Source organism: Nelusetta ayraudi, unplaced genomic scaffold (assembly GCF_046127955.1).
Source record: "Nelusetta ayraudi isolate G7.1 ecotype Tasmania unplaced genomic scaffold, CSIRO-AGI_Nayr_v1 ptg000064l, whole genome shotgun sequence".
Classification (NCBI taxonomy): domain Eukaryota; kingdom Metazoa; phylum Chordata; class Actinopteri; order Tetraodontiformes; family Monacanthidae; genus Nelusetta; species Nelusetta ayraudi.
The window spans coordinates 1,135,961-1,153,625 of NW_027466114.1; the positions used below are offsets into that span (position 1 = coordinate 1,135,961).

At 44.8% G+C, this 17,665-nt stretch overlaps 2 protein-coding genes across 3 annotated transcripts in view; both read right to left on the reverse strand.

The window, feature by feature from the left end:
- Positions 1-980: 980 nt before the first annotated feature.
- The window catches only part of LOC142898371 (NACHT, LRR and PYD domains-containing protein 14-like), a 272,094-nt gene continuing 255,409 nt past the window's right edge, over positions 981-17,665 (reverse strand). The window contains exons 10-13 of the mRNA XM_076041308.1: positions 3,487-3,660; positions 2,257-2,430; positions 1,735-1,912; positions 981-1,353 (exon numbers count right to left, since the gene is read on the reverse strand). Of these exons, the coding sequence (XP_075897423.1) occupies positions 1,300-1,353; positions 1,735-1,912; positions 2,257-2,430; positions 3,487-3,660 (580 nt within the window). The 3' untranslated portion in view covers positions 981-1,299. The remainder of the gene's footprint in view (positions 1,354-1,734; positions 1,913-2,256; positions 2,431-3,486; positions 3,661-17,665) is intronic.
- LOC142898374 (NLR family CARD domain-containing protein 3-like) lies at positions 3,682-7,950 on the reverse strand. Of its 2 annotated transcripts, XM_076041313.1 has the most exons (6): positions 7,704-7,950; positions 7,356-7,475; positions 6,887-6,954; positions 4,905-6,687; positions 4,240-4,425; positions 3,683-4,105 (listed from the first exon to the last, which is right to left on the reverse strand). In XM_076041313.1, coding segments are annotated over exons 1-6 (2,292 nt in total). In that variant the 5' UTR covers positions 7,838-7,950; the 3' UTR covers positions 3,683-4,104. The 2 variants fall into 2 exon arrangements, with proteins under 2 accessions (XP_075897427.1, XP_075897428.1); XM_076041312.1 differs by having other exon boundaries at positions 3,682-4,425.

Sequence of the window (17,665 nt, forward strand, 5' to 3'; positions counted from 1 at the left end):
ACTACAACTCTGTTGCCTGGTCTCCACCCTGGAGCATTAGTGAGTGGAAGCTAAAATTTTAACTATTTTGCTAGATAAGAGAGCTGCACCTTCCCGGGTGGGATGAATGCCATCCCTCCTAACAATACCAGGCTTGCCCCAGAAAGGCTTCCAGTTATCTACAAAGCCCACCGAGTTATTGGGACACCACCCTGACAGCCAACGGTGAAAAGATGACATGCGGCTAAACATCTCATCGTTCCTAACATTTGGCAAGGGGCCAGAGAAAACTACTTCGTCCGACATGGTCTGAGCAAATGCGCACACCGAAGCTACGTTTAACTTAGTGACCTCGGACGATTTCAGGCGTGCATCATTGAAACCACAGTGAATTACAATGCGCCTAAATCTCCGTTTATTCTTAGCCATTAACTTTAAATGCCCTTCAATATCGCCCGCCCTGGCCCCGGGGATGCACTTCACTGTGGCCGATGGCTCTCCTAGGTTAACATGCCTCACTATAGACGAACCGATCACCAGAGTGTCAATCTCAGTCGGTGTGCTGCTGAGTGGAGCAAACTTATTCGAGACATTGACGGAGGGGGCCTGGTGCTGAGAATGGTGGTGGTGCCCGGCAGGCTTCTATGTGTGTATTGTATCAGTCAGTGGAAAGAGTCTCTGTGGTCTATTTTCTCATCTATATTTTCAGATGGACTGTGTGTTAATGAACCTTCTTCACGTGACTGATCCAGTCTCACATGCCACTGGCCACAGAGACTGATTCTGTCCCAGCAAAAACACAACACACTGTGTTCATAGTCTGTTGGGTTTTTTCCTGTTTTTTCAGACATGATGAGATTTTTCTTTCTACCACTCCGTCTCATGCTGAACTGTGATTGGACGGTCGATGTTTTGTGGATTTATTTGGTTCATTTTGACCGAGGAGGCCTGCTGGAGACTGAAGGGACTAAAAACAAAACAAGGAATAAGTTTGTCAAAAACTTTATTCAGAAAAGTCAACCAACCAGGAACAACCAATGAGCTCAGGAGCAACATTGAAAGTGGTGGTACACAACCAGAACCTTTGATCCAAAGTGAAAAGGAGGCTTCATGCTGAGATCCATCTGCTCCGGCCTCCATCTCCAAGTCCTGCTTCTTCCACTGAGGATTCAGCTCCACCAGTGGCTTCTGGGACGTCTCTCCCAGTAACCACAGCAGCTTGTAGTGAGAACCAGTCCGCCAGACACCAGGCTCCACTGGGGTCAAAGGTCGTGCCAGCTTGCTGTTTAGCTCCACTGGTTGTAGTTCTGTCAGCCACCACTAGATGGAGCTCTCCTCTTCACTCTCCTCCTCATCCTTCCTCAGTACTTCCACCTGCAGAGAGAAGAAGAGACAGCAGGAGTCAGGACTCACGGTCCTTGAACGCATCATCACAGAGACGTTGACTGTTGATGGAGATGATGGAGTGACTGGTGAGAAGAAGCAGACTCTCAGTCACATGTCAAGTGTGGAACATATGAAGGTCATGTGACCATGGAGTGTTGGACTGATACTGAGGCCTGATGAAGATGAACTGATCAATAATTGAGTGGTGAACTGAGAGAAGAAGCAGTTTGGCAGCAGATGTTGGATGAATGAGGAGCAGCTGGACATCACCATCCTCCTCTCACAATGTGACTGGGAACACTGGACCTCTGCTGTGGGATCAACTGGCTTTGGTGCTGGAACCATCATCCACTGCTTCCAAACCAGTACTGACCTCACACTCTCCAGTTGATAGTCTCTGCTGTGGACAAGATCCATCAGTGGCTTCACTGATGATTCCTTCAGCTGGTTGTATCTCAGGTCCAGGAGTCTGAGGTGGGAGGGGTTGGACTTCAGAGCTGAGAGCAGCCAATCACAGCTGAGCTCTGACAAACTGCACTTCCACAACCTGAATGTAGAATAAATGATGGAGAGTTTATAATGATGGAGAGTTTTTCCAGGGTGTCATCACTCTGAAAATCAAAGTGAAATATGGACTTCAGAATCTGACACTACAGAAAATGTCACCTTGAAATTAAATCCTCAGTCCAAAACTAATGTGTGTTGAAATGATGTTTGGTCACATGACCACTGATGACCTTTTTAAATTTCAACATTAACAGAATGAAGTTTTCATATTTCTGGATGTCATTTTGATATGAATCAACCTTCAGTTCAATGTTTATTCAACATGTGTGATGAACTGTGTTTGGTGCTGAAACCATCATCCACTGGTTCCAAACCAGTACTGACCTCATAGTCTCCAGTTTACAGTCTGGACTCTGCAGAAAACCACTCAGCACCTTCACTCCTGAATCCTGCAGCTGGCTGTAACTCAGGTCCAGGTGTCTGAGGTGGGAGGGGTTGGACTTCAGAGCTGAGAGCAGCCAATCACAGCTGAGCTCTGACAAACTGCACCTCCACAACCTGAATAGAGAATAAATGATGGAGTGAGTGGAGTTTTCATCACTATCTGAAATTAAAAATATTAATATCTATAACACTGTAATGTCCATTAAACCAATCAGAAGCACAACAATAATACTGAAATAATGAATCACCACAATAAAATATTTTATATCAACCTGTTTAGTCATGTGACCACTGATCAGCTGTTAACAATGTTGGAATTCATTGATTCATTTTGCCTCAAAGGTTCAGTGTGTAAAATCAGTGCAGATTTATTGCTGAAAGCTTCATATACAACCATCAATATAGTTTGAAGTCTTTGATTAGTAGAAAATAAAAGTCCTCTGGTTTTCCTGCCGTTAGAACGCTTCTTTATAGAAACAGACAGAAGGTCAAAGGTCGTGGCCATCTTGCATCGCCATGTTTGTAGGCGGCTGGTTGGGAAGATCAGTTTGAGAGACAGTTTCATATTGATGGTTGGAGGCTGGAGTCCTCTAATAAAGCAAATGCTAAGAACAAATGGTTATTAAGTGACTGAAATGCAGTGGAATCTTTTCTGCATCTTGCTCATCAATACTGAACTGACTGAGATGATAGAACCTGCATTGACCCTTGACCTTCTGCTGAGTCCAGCTGGATCTATCTACAGTATCTAAGTGCTCATACAGGTGGCTAATGCTAGCGCTAGCTGAAAATCATGCTAGCACTGGACTGTCTGCTGTGACTATGACTGATTGTGATGCTAATAGATGGTTGTAATATTTGTATTGATGGAACTTTATCATTATACAGAGAACTAGACACCTTTGCTGTCAACCACATTCTTTATGATGCTGGAAGGCCACCGTAGTTCACTGGCAAGAAGGGGAGAGGGAGGGCCAGCAAGTAAGCACTGCAATCTGAAATCTGACCACTAGATGGCAGGATTTTACACACTGTGTCTTTAAACCCAGTTTCACTCATTTCAAACACAAACCAGTGACTGCAAATTGAATTTCCAACAGCAGTGCAGTGAAAATCATGACAACAATAACAAGAGTGATAGAAATTGTAGAGTGAAGAGGGTGAACTGACCTCAGAGTCTCCAGTTTACAGTCTAGACTCTGCAGAAAACCACTCAACTCCTTCACTCCTGAATCCTGCAGCTGGTTCCTACTCAGGTCCAGGAGTCTGAGGTGGGAGGAGTTGGACTTCAGAGCTGAGAGCAGCCATTCACAGCTGAGCTCTGACAAACCGCACCTCTCCAATCTGAATAAAGAATCAATATTTGATTTCTTCCATGGTGTAAATGTCATATTAAGAGTAATTTCTCCCTGTTGATGATCCAGATGTGCAGCTGTTGGGATCACTGAGTCATTCCCTCAAAGGAGTCATTGTGCCAGTGTGTTGTCAACACAATAACAACAGCAGTGTGTCAATCAGTGTGCAGCCAATCAGCAGTGAAGATGGAAAATAATCAGTGAGTCCTTTGTGTGCTTGTGGCTGTTTTCAGTCATCAGAGTCTCGTTACAAGTCAAACACATTCAAAGGACAAGATGAAGAAATACTGCTGCACTATTAATCTGCCTCTAATATTTCTTCACAGGATCTTCTGCTCAGTCATGTGACCTTCATCACCAATCAACAACTTCCATTGAGCTCCAAAGTGACTGGAGACATTTTCCACACTTTCTTCCACCATCCAAAGTCTTTTCTGGCTGCAGATTGTTGACATGAAAATATCAACAACATCCACTTTGTCTAGATGAGTCTTTAATATCTGCTTCAAAGTCTTCACACTGAGCAGCGTTACACACCAGTTGTCATCTGCTGACACACACTGTCCACCAGTAGAAAGCAGGAACTGACCTGAGAACTTCCAGTCTGCAGTTTGGACTCTGCAGTCCAGCACAGAGCAGCTTCACTCCAGGATCCTTCAGGGTGTTGCCACTCAGGTCCAGCAGTGTGAGGTGGGAGGGGCTGGACTGCAGAGCTGAAGACACCACTGCACACTCAAGCTCTGAGAGTCCAAAACTGAATGAAGGAGAGCAGAGTGAGAGGTTGCTGCTTCCATCATCACCATCATCATCATCATCACCATCATCATCATCATCATCATCATCATCATCATCATCATCATCATCATCATCACCACCATCTTCATCATCTTCATCATCATCATCATCATCAACGCAAGATTTTCATTCTTTCCAGGAAATAGTATTTCTAATGTTTTCAAGTCCACTATATCTATGAATTGGAAGATCTTTGACTCTATCAATCATTGATTTGTGCTTTAGGGAACTTTATTGATTATTCTGACAACCCTTTTCTGTAGTTGAATTATTATTAGAACTATTTAACCAGGTTTGTCCCTTTGAGATACAAGATCTCTTTTACAAGAGAGAGCAGCACATAGAGTTTACACACACACACACACACACACACACACACACACACACACACACACACACACACACACACACACACACACACACACAGTGTTTACGTACATTTCTAAACGTATCACAGCCTTCCTGCAGTTCCTCACAGCTGGAATCAGTCTCAATCTTCCCTCCTCTGATGTGTTGTACTCGCTGAGGTCCAACTCCTCCAGAACCTCCTCTGACATCTGCAGCATGTAGGCCAGAGCTGAACACTGGATGGCTGAGAGTTCCTTCTCTGATCTGTTCTCTGACTGCAGGAACTCTTGGACCTCCTGATGAACTGACTGATCCTTCACCTCCAGCAGACAGTGGAAGATGTTGATGCTTCTATCAGGAGAAACATCACCACTGTTCATCTCCTTCAGGTTGTTGATGACCTTCTGTAAGGTTCCTGGATGGTTGTCAGTGAGACCCAGCAGTCCTCCTAAGAGACTGTGGTTGGATTCCAGACTGAGTCCATGGAGAAAGCAAACAAACAAGTCCATGTGACCGTTTGGACTCTTCAGGGATTTCTCCATCATCCTCTTCAGGAACTCATCCAGGGATTCTCCACAGTGACCATCTTCTGTCATCTTCTTGTTGGTGTGACAGTGGAAGCTGTAGACTGCAGCCAGAAACTCCTGAACGCTCAGATGAACGAAGCAGTAGACAGTTTTGTGGAAGATCACACTCTCTCTTCTGAAGATCTCTGTACAAACTCCTGAGTACACAGAGGCGTCAGTCACACTGAGACCACACTTCTCCAGGTCTTCACTGTAGAACATGATGTTTCCACTCTCCAGATGATCAAATGCCAGCTGGCCCAGCTTCAGAAGAAGCTCCCTGTCAGCCTCCGTCGGCTCCTGTGGACCTCCTCCATACTTGTGCTGCTTCCTTGTGGTCTGGACCAGCAGGAAGTGTGAGTACATGTCAGTCAGGGTCTTGGGCAGCTCTCCTCTCTGCTCTGAGCTCAACATGCTCTCCAGAACTGTGGCAGTGATCCAGCAGAAGACCGGGATCTGACACATGATGTGGAGGCTCCTGGAGGCCTTGATGTGGGAGATGATCCTGCTGGACACATCTTCTCTATCTCTGAACCTCCTCCTGAAATACTCCTCCTTCTGGTCATCGGTGAAGCCTCGTACTTCTGTCAGCCTGTCCACACATGACGGAGGGATGTGATTGGCTGCTGCAGGTCTGGAAGTTATCCACAGCAGAGCCGAGGGAAGCAGATCTCCTCTGATCAGGTTTGTTAGCAGGACGCTGACTGACTTCTTCTGAGTGACGTCAGTCACCACCTGGTTGTCCTCAAAGTCCAGAGCCAGTCTGCTTTCATCCAGGCCGTCCAAGATGAAGAGAAGTTTGCAGACATGCAGCTGCTCTGCTGTGAGCTTCTCTAACGTTGGATGGAAAACATGGAGCAGCTCCAGAAGACTGTAGCGCTGCTCTTTGACCAAGTTGAGCTCCCTGAATGAGAGAGGAAGCACCAGATGAAGGTCCTGGTTCTCCAGGCCCTGGGCCCAGTCCAGAGTGAACTTCTGCACTGAGAAGGTTTTTCCAACCCCAGCGACACCGTTGGTCAGCACCACTCTGACTCTGAGTCCCTGCTGCTCAGGTGAGGCTTCAAAGATCTGGCTGCAGCTGATTGGACGGTGGTGGAGGCTCTCCTTGGTCTTCTTGGTCTCCAGCTGCCTTACCTCATGCTCTCTGTTGACCTCCTCACTCAGTCCCTCAGTGATGTAGACCTCAGTGTAGATGCTGTTGAGGAGGGTTTGACTTCCTGCTTCTTCACCTTCAGTCACACGTTCACATCTCCTCTCCAGACTGATCTTCTGCTGCTGTAGAAGCTCCTGCAGACCATCATCAGCCTCTGGAGCAGAGAAAAGGTTGGAGAAGAAAACATCAGTGTGACAGTGTGAGCATCATTTTCTCTCCACAACGTTTCAGCTGCTGTGGTGAAGCTGCTGTGTGACTGTTTGCTCTCAACGTCCCTCAGTGAATCTTCTCACTGGAGGTCTTGACATGATCTCAGAGGGAGAAGTGAAGGAGGTGCAGGTGGACAGTCTTACTGTGATCAGTCTGGCTGTGACTGGCAGGTTGCAGTGCTGCTCCACACCCACCACTCTTCTTCCTCCTCCTGTGGATGGAGACACTTTGATCAACTCGTCACTTTTTAATCTTAGTTTATTGAAATTCTTCATTTTGTCTTTGACATGAACTTTATTTTAATCTTTGGCTCTAAATCAGCTCCAATTCCCATGATGCTCTGCTCCCAGTCTGCCCAGTAGAAATGATTTCATCAGCTCTGCTCAGTTTTGAAGTCAACACTGGGTTGTTTCTCTCCAGTGATGCTTGTTTGGCTTTGGACTGAATTGGATTTACACACTTTGAAATGTTAAGGAGCTGCAGTGTCAACACTGGATCCAGCTTTACACACACACACACACACACACATATACACACACACACACACACACACACACACACACACACACACACACACACACACACACACACACACACACACAGTGTTCTTACTGTGTCTCAGGAGGTCCATGTTCATGACTGAAGAGTGGAGGTTCATCTTTGGACCTGTCACTCTTCAGAGACTCCCAGCTGGACTCTGGAGACTCTGCTCTCTTTGTCTTGTATTGAACTCTGCAACACAAACATTGATGTCTGTGTTTAAAACATGATTCTTTCATCAATGATCTGCTGAGAGTCATTAATAAATCTCCACACACTGCTGTTTCCAGTCAGGATGAAGAAAGAGGGTTGTTCCTCTCACATCAGCTTCCAGTTTTTCCTGTTTTACCAGACGACCAACAGTTTGAACAGTGAGTCAAACAGCAGTTCCAGTGACTGAGTCACTCTCAATGTTCTTACCGTGTCTCAGGAGGTCCAGGTTCATTACTGAAGTTTGGAGGATAATCTTTGGAGTGGTGACTCTTCAGAGACTCACAGCTGAACCCTGGAGACGCTGCTGCTCCGTCCTCCTCTTCCTCCACTTGAACACTCATCTTGAGCTGGAGGTCAAACAGGAAGTGAGGCAGTGAGCTCAGAACACTCTGACTTCCACTTGGGAGCGAGAGAACAGGAAGAAATCAACCAGACTGAAGTCACATTGTTCACTAGTGTCACACTGAATGAGTTATTCAGTAAGTCAGGACTCACCTGCTGCTGCTGCTTCGCCTCAAAATGGAGCCTGACACAGAACAACTTTCAGCTTCTCTTCCTGCTTCTGCTGCTCACTGTGGCTCCTCCCATCCAGGTGCCTCAACCTCTCCCACACTCCCAGGAAGTCACATGATGCTGTGTTTGTGTGTGTGTGAGAGAGAGGGAGAGACTGAGAGAAAGAGCATACATGTGTGTGTGTTCTTCTTGTGACTACTATCTGGCAGTTTGCTCCCAATTCTAGGGAGCATTAGCGCCACCTACGGTCTGTAACCTTGAAGACAATCAAAAGGTGATCCTATTAATTGTGTGTTGTGTAGAAAGTCAAAGCAATGCTTGGAGACTTCCTACAGCTCCACTCTTCAGTAGATTTTCTCAATCAAAGGCGACGTGGAGCCTCTTCTCCTCTCCTGCCCACATCTTCCACACATTCAACTGCTACACACTTCCCATCCACATGCTGGACTCCTGTCTGGAGAGTCTGGGCCTTGCTGTTGTCTCAATCTTGATTTTCTTTTATTCTGATTTATTAGCATTATTATTATTTTGACATAGTTTTTCTGTTTGCTGGAAATGTCTTGTTGGCAGGTCAGACAGATCAACTCCCCAGTATGATACAACTGATGGTTGCATTGTGGCTACAAACAAAACCAAACAAGCAAAAACTGGTCAAACAGCGCTCCTCAGTGGCAGAACTGGGAGCTGCGAGGACCGACACGTCATAGGAAGGTTTGAAGGTTCAAGGCCACATTTGAACACATTATGTTTCTTATTGACATATTATAGAGTGACCTGTCTAAAATATCTGGCTGTTAATCAATGTGTTATTTTTTCAGCCTGTGTTCATTTTTCTGTAAAGTCTGGAAAAATGAAATGTTAAAAAGAAATGTTAGAAATGGTTAAATTGAATAAGATTTAATTCATTCATTTAGTATTTTATCTTTTATATTTTTTTGTTGTTGGTGTTAAAAAATTAATGTTAACGGTGATCCGCACGGCGATCTGAATCCAGGAGTCTGAGATCGATTGTGTTTGCCTCCACACCGTACCCCACGGGAGTCGCGGTGTCTTCCTCATTGCATTAAACACTCTGATGAGGAAGCACTGTCATCACCTTGTGTGATCAATTCTCCCTGCTTTCAGGTGTGCAGTGAGCAGGAAAGCAGTAAAGGGGATGTGGGAATATTATAAAAATGTTTTGGACGCTAAGAGCGTGTTATGGAATATTTTGGGTTTGATCGAAAGTAATTTTGCTGCGTGCGCGTGTGCGTGCGTGTGTAAGCGATTTCGATGTGTCTGTGCAGCGTTCGGCTGACAACTGTCGCCGGTGAATGAATTTGTGGTGAATTCTTCTGGTGGATTCAGGTGATGTAGATGTTGAAGGAGTCTTCACTGACACAGACTTAGTTGGATAAAAACTGGTTTATTTCAAAGAAGTCAAAAGTCAGACAGGCACCATGGAAAGCCTGGGGATGTCTCTGGGCCAGATGTGAGCAACTCCAATGATGCTTTGTTCGCATCACCTTTTATACCTCCCAACAACATGAGGAGGAAGATCCAGGATATGGGGGGGGGGGGGGGGGGGGGGGGTGTATGCATTCATAGTTACACCCCTAATGGCCATCTGGTTTCAATCTAATGACAGTGGTAATAACAAAACCATACATGGACAATAATTCCCCTTTTTGGGAGGAAGGCAGCAGCGGGTTCACGACTGAGTTCACATTCTGCCATGTATCAAATGATGTCATATGCATAGGAAGGCAGCAGCGGGTTCAGATACTACAAATGAACATTGTTGCGAGTTCGTACATTGTTGATATGATAAATCTGAATGCAATAAACACTCTGATGAGGAAGCACTGTCATCAACCTGTGTGATAACTTCTCCCTCCTTTCAGGGGCGCAACACATACTACTGCTCATTCATTGGTAGTTCAATTGTTAGGTGTGCTTGATCAGTAATTTACATTATTTTAAATAATAATTTAACATATTGTTAAATATGGCGCAGATAAAATCAATCAGTCTAAAACATCCATTATGTTATTAAACCAGGAAGACAGAGAAAATCCAACTCATGTAGTTTCTCAATTTAAAGTTGTCGACTGCTTCACTTATTTAGGCATTCAAATTGTTCCGCTGCTGGATAACATCATAGAATCTAACTATAAACCAGTAATTCAAGAAATGTCAAATTCTTGAGATAGATGGGCTGATTTTCCAATGTCGTTATTGGGGAAAATAAGCACTCTTAAAATGAATGTACTGCCTAAACTATTATATTTATTTCAAAATTGACCTCCGCCACCTCCCAGCAATCCATTTTCTCAGCTGAAGACACTCTTCATCAAGTTTTTATGGAACAATAAACGCTCCAGGCAGCGCCTATCGTTGCTGTACCTGCCGTATGACAGAGGAGGGCTTCAATGCCCACAGCCATTCTGGTATTACTGGGCTGCGCAACTGACAACACTGATGTTTCACTTCTCAGAAGAGAACGTGCCACTGTGGAGGGAGATGGAAGGTTATTCACTGAAGCTTCCCTTATCCATTTACCTTTACTCAGCAGATTTTAAGAAACTCCAAAATAACACTAAGAATCCTATGACTAAAAATATGATCACCGTCTGGCAACTAGTTGAGAAATATTTCAAAGACGCAGCCTCACTCTCATTATTTAGTCCGATACGGGGAAGTGATCTCTTCCCCCCCAGGAGGAGGTGAGGGGGGGTTTAAAATATGGGCTGAGCAAGGGTTACAAAAAGTAGGAGATCTTTATAATCCTGTTGATAAGCGTCTGATGTCTTTCCATGAAATTGTCGTTAAACACGACCCACCTCGCAGCCAGTTCTTCAGATACTTGCCTTGTGTATTCCTAGCCTGTCAACACTTGAAAGAATGATGATGAAAGACTGCCAGGGGAGGGGCCTGATTTCTAAAATATATATATATATATATCCAGCTGGTGTATCAGTCTTCAGAATCCTCGTTAGATAAGCTTGAGTCCTGGAGAGAGGACCTACAGGTTGACCTGTCCACTGAGGAGTGGGAGAAGGCCTGCACCAAAGCACAATCTCACACAGTGAATACCCGGTTGAAATGGCTGCAGTACAACTGGTGAATGCGGTCTTACATGACGCCGGTCAAGTTGAATAAATTCAACAGCGCCGTACCAGATGTGTGCATAAAGTGTGATAAAGAAAAGGGCTCGATCTTTCATTGTTTGTGGCAGTGTTCTCAAATTCAGAAATTGTGGGGAGAAGTGAAAGAATGCATGGAGGAGATATTAGAGATACAATTACTTTTAGAAGGCAAGCTTTTTCTTTTGGGTTTTTATCCTCCAAACTGTAACGTAAGAAAGAAGCATGGATTATTTTTAGACATAGGTCTGCTCTTGGCCAAGAGAGTGATTGCACTGGCTTGGAAAGATGTGGATAGACCGAGGAAGGGCAGATGGTTTTCAGAATGAACAGCAACTCTGCCCTTAGAAAAGATGACATATGCAATCAGGGGTAAGATAGCAATGTTGGAGAGCATCTGGGGCCCCTTCGTAAAGTATCTTGCTAAAGCCAGGAATGAGCCCGAAATCTTCATTCTGTGTAATATATAGTGAACGACATCAATGTAAAGGTGCTTGTGTATACTTATTCCCCCTTTCTCTCTCCTTTTTATTTCATTCATTTATTTTTTAATAGTTTTACTTTTTATTTAATGAACTTCATTTCTTTGTTTACTGTGGGTATTTTTTGGTTTGTTTCTTTTTTGAGTCTCTTTGTCCTTTTTGTAGCCATGTCTTGGTCGTGAGCTCGGTTTGGTTGTGGGCAAGAGTTTCAAGTTCTTGTTCTATATTGTGTATTACTATGTTTGAAAATAAATAAAGATATTGTTGGAAAAAAAAAAAAATATGGCGTCGATGACGACGCTGAAGCCCTCCCCCACAGTTTCAAACAATCCTAGAGGAAGCCCTGATGGGTCGTAGAAATGCTAATACAAAAGTGAGTAATGAGATATTTTACAGACAGAGAGTTACAGGAATTCACACTGTATCACAAGCTACAGCACACGTATTTCTTCCAGAACATGACCCTCAGCCAGGCCACAACTGGACCTCAGCCAGGCCAAAGCAGGACTCTTCCTATGGTTAAAGCAGGACTCTCACATATAACACACTACACATCTCATCAACTACAAGATTGTGCTCTTTTTCATTTGAAGTGGGCCAAATCACTTCTATTCAAAGTCAACTCATGAAAATTGCTGTTGGAATTTGATTCTTTTAATAAGCCATGTAACTTGCTATGATCCAAGGTTTTGAACAGGTGTGATACTGGTGTGTGGCCACAGCGTGCACATCTGATGTTGCTCACAGTGGTCCTCAGTGTGCTCAAGGAGCTTGTGTTGAAAAATTAGAGGGAACATTGGCTCCAGGTCATCCAGGGTGCAGAGCCCAGACCCCTGAGGGACAGGTGAGGACCTCCAGCCTCCACCTTCTGATTGGCTGCTGCTGCTGATGTCATCATGTGACCTGCTCATAGAATCTGACTAATAGAAACCTGCTGTTTTCTGCTGCAGGTCCCACTGAGGACCACAAGGTCAAGGCAGAGGTCACAGCCTGGTGGTGAAGGTCAGTGACACACACACACACACACACACACACACACACACACACACACACACACACACACACACACACACAACTCCATTCCAAGCCGCAAAACTGTAAAGGCAATGGTGGAAGCAAGGTACACTTTAACCAAAGAGAAGGCCTTGGCAGAAATTAAGCAAACTTCAGCTGTTAGTTTGACTACAGACATGTGGACATCAGTCAACATGGATGCATACCTTGATGTCACTTGCTATTATGTGTCAGACAGCCTAGATCTGGCTACTGTGCTTTTAGGTGTGCAGTATTTTCCTTTGACCCACACAGAAGCTAATATTAATAATTATTAATAATATTTCAGAAGCAATTGCAAATTTGATGGCAGAGTTTGAAATCACTGAAAAGGTCTGTGGGATGGTTACTGATGGAGCTCACAATATGTGTTAAATGTTAGACATATTTATTGCTTTGCCCACATGCTCAATTTAATTGTTAAAAAAAGAAGAAAAAACAGTCAGACTGAGCTGGAAAACATGCGCAGTAGGGCCGGCAAAATAGTGGAACACTCCAGTTCAAAAGCAAAGGAAAAGTTGTAATCTATTGAAGCCAATGTGGGCATGCCCCCCCCCCCCAAAAAAAAAAAAAAAAAAAAAAGCTTGTTCAAGAGGTGGAAACCAGATGGAACAACACTTATGCCATGCTCCATAGGCTTTATGAGCAGAGAGAACCTTTAGGGGCAGCCCTGGCATCACTTAACACTGACATAGTGCCTTTCACTGCTGATGACTATGCAGCAATCACCCAGTGCCTGACAGTTTGAAGGCCAGTCTCAGGCAACTGTTGAGCTTTCTGAGGAAAGGAGTGTGTCGGGCTCAAAGGCAATTCCTATAGCCAAAATGCTGAGGCGTGTCATTTCTGCCAAATGTGCCCAAACAGCTCCTGGTATTGGGGTCACGCTTGCCAACAATTTGAATACTAATTTGAGTGAAAAATTCAGTGGCTTGGAAAAAGGTGAACTCCCGTCGGTGGCCACCATCTTGGAGCCACGGTTTTAACAGGCTGGCTTTATTAATCAAAGCAATGCTCAGGCTGCTGTAGAAACGCTGACACCAGAGTGTTCCAGTCTTATTGATGGGTCGGCAGAAGATGTGCCACTGGAGACAGCAACAACATCCGCCAGTGCCGGTGAAGAAAATGACAACTTGTGGGCCTTCCTGGAAAACTACGTCGAGTCTCGGCACCGCACCAGCAGTGCATCTGCCAGCGCTGCAGTGGAGATCCAGAGGTATGCATGTTAAAAAGTGTTGAAACATCAGTTGTTTATTCAGTCATTCTTTGTGGTACTGTCTGTGTCATAGATATTTGAAAGAACAAATTCTGACAAGAGCAGAAGTGACTGGGTGGCACAGCAGACTATACCCTATGCTTTGGAAAACTGCATGCAAGTATCTGTGCATCCCAGCATCATCTGTTCCCTGTGAAAGGATCATTTCCAAAGCTGGGGAGCTGCTCAGCCAGAAAAGTAGCCGACTGAAGCCTGCGACAGTAGGAACAAAAAGAAAGAAGGAATATTTCCCAATAAAAACCTGTGAAGACAAATTGCTTGTCTGCTTCTGTGAATAATCCTTAAAAAAAAAAAAAAAAAAAAAAAACAACCGTCCAAGTCCCCAAATGACAAACCATTATCTTTAAGGGTTTTCCTGAAACACTTCCAAAACAACAAAAACAAAACACAATGTCTCTGAATTGAAACACCATGATCATTTGCAAAGTAGGAAGAATCCGTAATCCTGTTAGGGACTTTTAGTACAGTTTTTAAATCAAGAATAAAGCTCAAAGCTTTAAATAAACCCTGAACCAACATTTAACCCTAAACATAATTTGCATTTATTCTCTGGGTTAATCTGGATTGTGTTTCAGAGTATGGGGGAGAGCATCTGCATATTTTTTGTATTGACGATATAATCATTATTTGGTATGAAGGACAAAACAATTGAATGACCACAAAGACTTTTCTGAGCTTTTATTGCTGTCATGGGATTGAAACCGTGCCAGTGCTTCAGTTGTGCTCTTTAGAGGTTGCCATGTCTTCAGTTGTCCACCAGATGTCACCGTCACTCAAGTCTTGAAGTTTTGTATCTTTTTCGGCACAATTGTTAGGAAAGCCTCAGTGCATCACGAGGCTTCACTTGCCCACCACTAAAAATCCCAGGGAATCTAAGCGATCCGAGGAGGAACAAGGGGGCAAACTGAAAATCACTCCAGAGGAGTGAAACACGCACGCGCACGCACGCTGCTCTCAGCTCCAAATCTTCATTCAGCACCACGAGGCCGGAAAGCGCCACCGGAAGTCCCGCCCACCCAGCGGTGTTCCACCGCAAACAACAACACACCTGCGTGGCCGCAGCCAGGCACACAGAGCAGCACGGGTCGGCATTCCCTTGAAAGAACTGCCGGTTTGAACTGGACCGGGACGTTCAGAACTAGTTTCAGCCTGATGCCACCGCGAGTTAAACACCTTCCGGATCCGTCTTGACTGCGTTTGTGGCGAGGGGAGCTGGCGGAGGTGGAGACAATTCTTACAGTGGGTGTAAAGGAAAATGGGGGAGGATTGCCGGACAACGCCACCTGGGGAGTTGCACCCCAGGAAATGAACTACAATAAAAATTATTCGGGCTACACAGGTTCGTTACACTCTAGGATGGAAGAGGACAAGATGGACTTCCAAAAACAGCTTAATTTGACAATTTTAAAATAGTTAACTCTTTTTTTAAACACAGAAAAACACTTTTTTAAAAGAACAATAAGACTAGGTTTCGCTGCCTGAGTGTCAAGACAATAAGTATACCAAAAAGACTGTTAAACATGGGAAATTAAGGGGACCGGGGCTGGACGGAGCCAAGCGGGCAGACTAAACAAACCAAAGAAAACTCAAAAAAACAGGGGAATAAACAAAACTAAGGGAATCACTGCAAAGCAAAATTCACCTCGTGCTGTGCAAAATAAAGCAAAGTGAAGGTGAACCACCACCGACGCAGTCTGCCGCACGCTACGCCAACTCCTGTCCAAAGGAAAAGAGAACAACATTAATATAATACCTAGACACTCAGGCAGGCGTTAAGTAGTTAAAACAAAGGCCGCTTTTTATTTAGCCTTCGCACGCACGCACACATGCACAGGACAGAACAGACTAAACAGAAGTCAACGAGCACGGGGAAACAAAATGTTAACTAAAAAAAAGAAATCAAACTATAACAAAATCGCTATTTAATAAATAACCAAAGTTTCCCCAAAATTTGACAGCAAAACAAAGAAAAGAAACCAACCAAAGAAAAAATGTTTACACTAACAAAAGAAACAGACAAACCCAATTGTCTAAACCAAAATCAAACGACAAATATCAGCGTTGTGGTGGTGACACCAACTGTTACCCGGCTCGACCAATGCGGCAATTAGTTGCGAGAAAGTCGCCGCCGCAACCGTAACAGAGGTATGAAGAAGCAGAGGAAGACGGAGCGACTGCACCCAGGCTGGGGGTTGAAACCAGCGTCCTTCCAACTCCCGTCTCGGGGCACCGGTATTCAGCTGCACAGCTGCGGCCAAACCGAGCACCAGAGGAGGAGAGGCTCCGACAAACTGCGGCTTTAACAGCCAAGCGGTGAACGCACACGATCACGCACACACAGCGCCACCTCCCGATGAACGGGCACCCGCCAGGGTTCCTCCTCCGGCCGCGCTTATGGCCCAGCCCGCGTTAGGATTGCTAGCCGAAAGGCTAAGAGCTGCAGAAGACAGAGTTCTCAACGTGGACACGCCAGGCGACAGAGTGCTGACTGCAGCCTGGCGTGTGTTTTTAAAACGACTAGTTTCACTCTGGCGCAGGTGTAATCAATGACGCTAAAATTTCACTGCAGCGCAGGTGTGACTGACGACGCAAAGGTGGGGGCAAACCCACCTGCCACACTAGCATCACATTCACTGGCAGCTCTATGTTCTTGGGACGTGATAAAGGAAAGCTCTATAGGAAGTGACCATTATCCAATAATGATAGAAGAGGCATTGAATCTACAACACCAAGATTCAGGGAGAGCACAGGGGCGCCCATTTAGTGGTGCTGAGTGGGAGAAATTTAGGCACATTAGTCATAAAGACATTGGACAAATCCATCCAAGTCTTGATATTGATAGCTTGAATCAGGGGTGTCCAAATTACGGCCCGCGGGCCAACTGCGATCCATTTTTAATTGACCCGCAAGAAATGTTCTAAATAGAATAGAATATGGCCCGCACTTCAACTTTTGCCTGAGTGTATTGCACTTCTTAGTTTTAACACCAGGGGGAGCTGCTCCCACTGAGTGCAATGCCGTTCCCACTTTAGGTGAGTAGAAAATATATTCCACAGTACCCGTGTGTTAATAAGCATGCATGTGCAGGTACACATGCGACAAATATCAATAATGCGCATTAATTCTGTCACTACCCTGCTTTTGCGCACCACTTTCTTCTATGCCTTTTCCTTATGAGTGCACACCGCTGTGCACAGCGTACACACTGCACACGCAAAGTCAGCTGATCTCATCTGATGCAGATTTGCTCCTTGATCGAGTGACATTTGTGTGGATTTTTGGCACGAGTGGCGTCGGATCAGCACCGCAGCTGGATGGCCCGGCTTACACACCCAGCGCAGCTGATACTCAGCAGAATAATTGACTATTTAATACACTAACGTTAAGGCTATATAGCTCATTTCTAGCCAGCGGCCCAGCCGCTCCTATATTTTTATGTATGTGGCCCTCAGTGAGAAAGGTTTGGACGCCCCTGGGTTCAATGAATATAGTTGTGCAGCTATTTTAAAAGCTGCCAAGAAAGCTATGAAGTTAAAGGGAGTTGGGCAAAGAAAGAAGGTTGTTCCATGGTGGACAGTGATGTGCACGTCGATATCGTTATCGATATATCCATCGCTAATCAGAGTAAAACATTGCATCGACATGCGTACACTTTTTTTGATTTTGTTTTTGTAACCACAACCGCGGCAGCTTACTTCTGACTATTGGACACGCCAAAGCCCA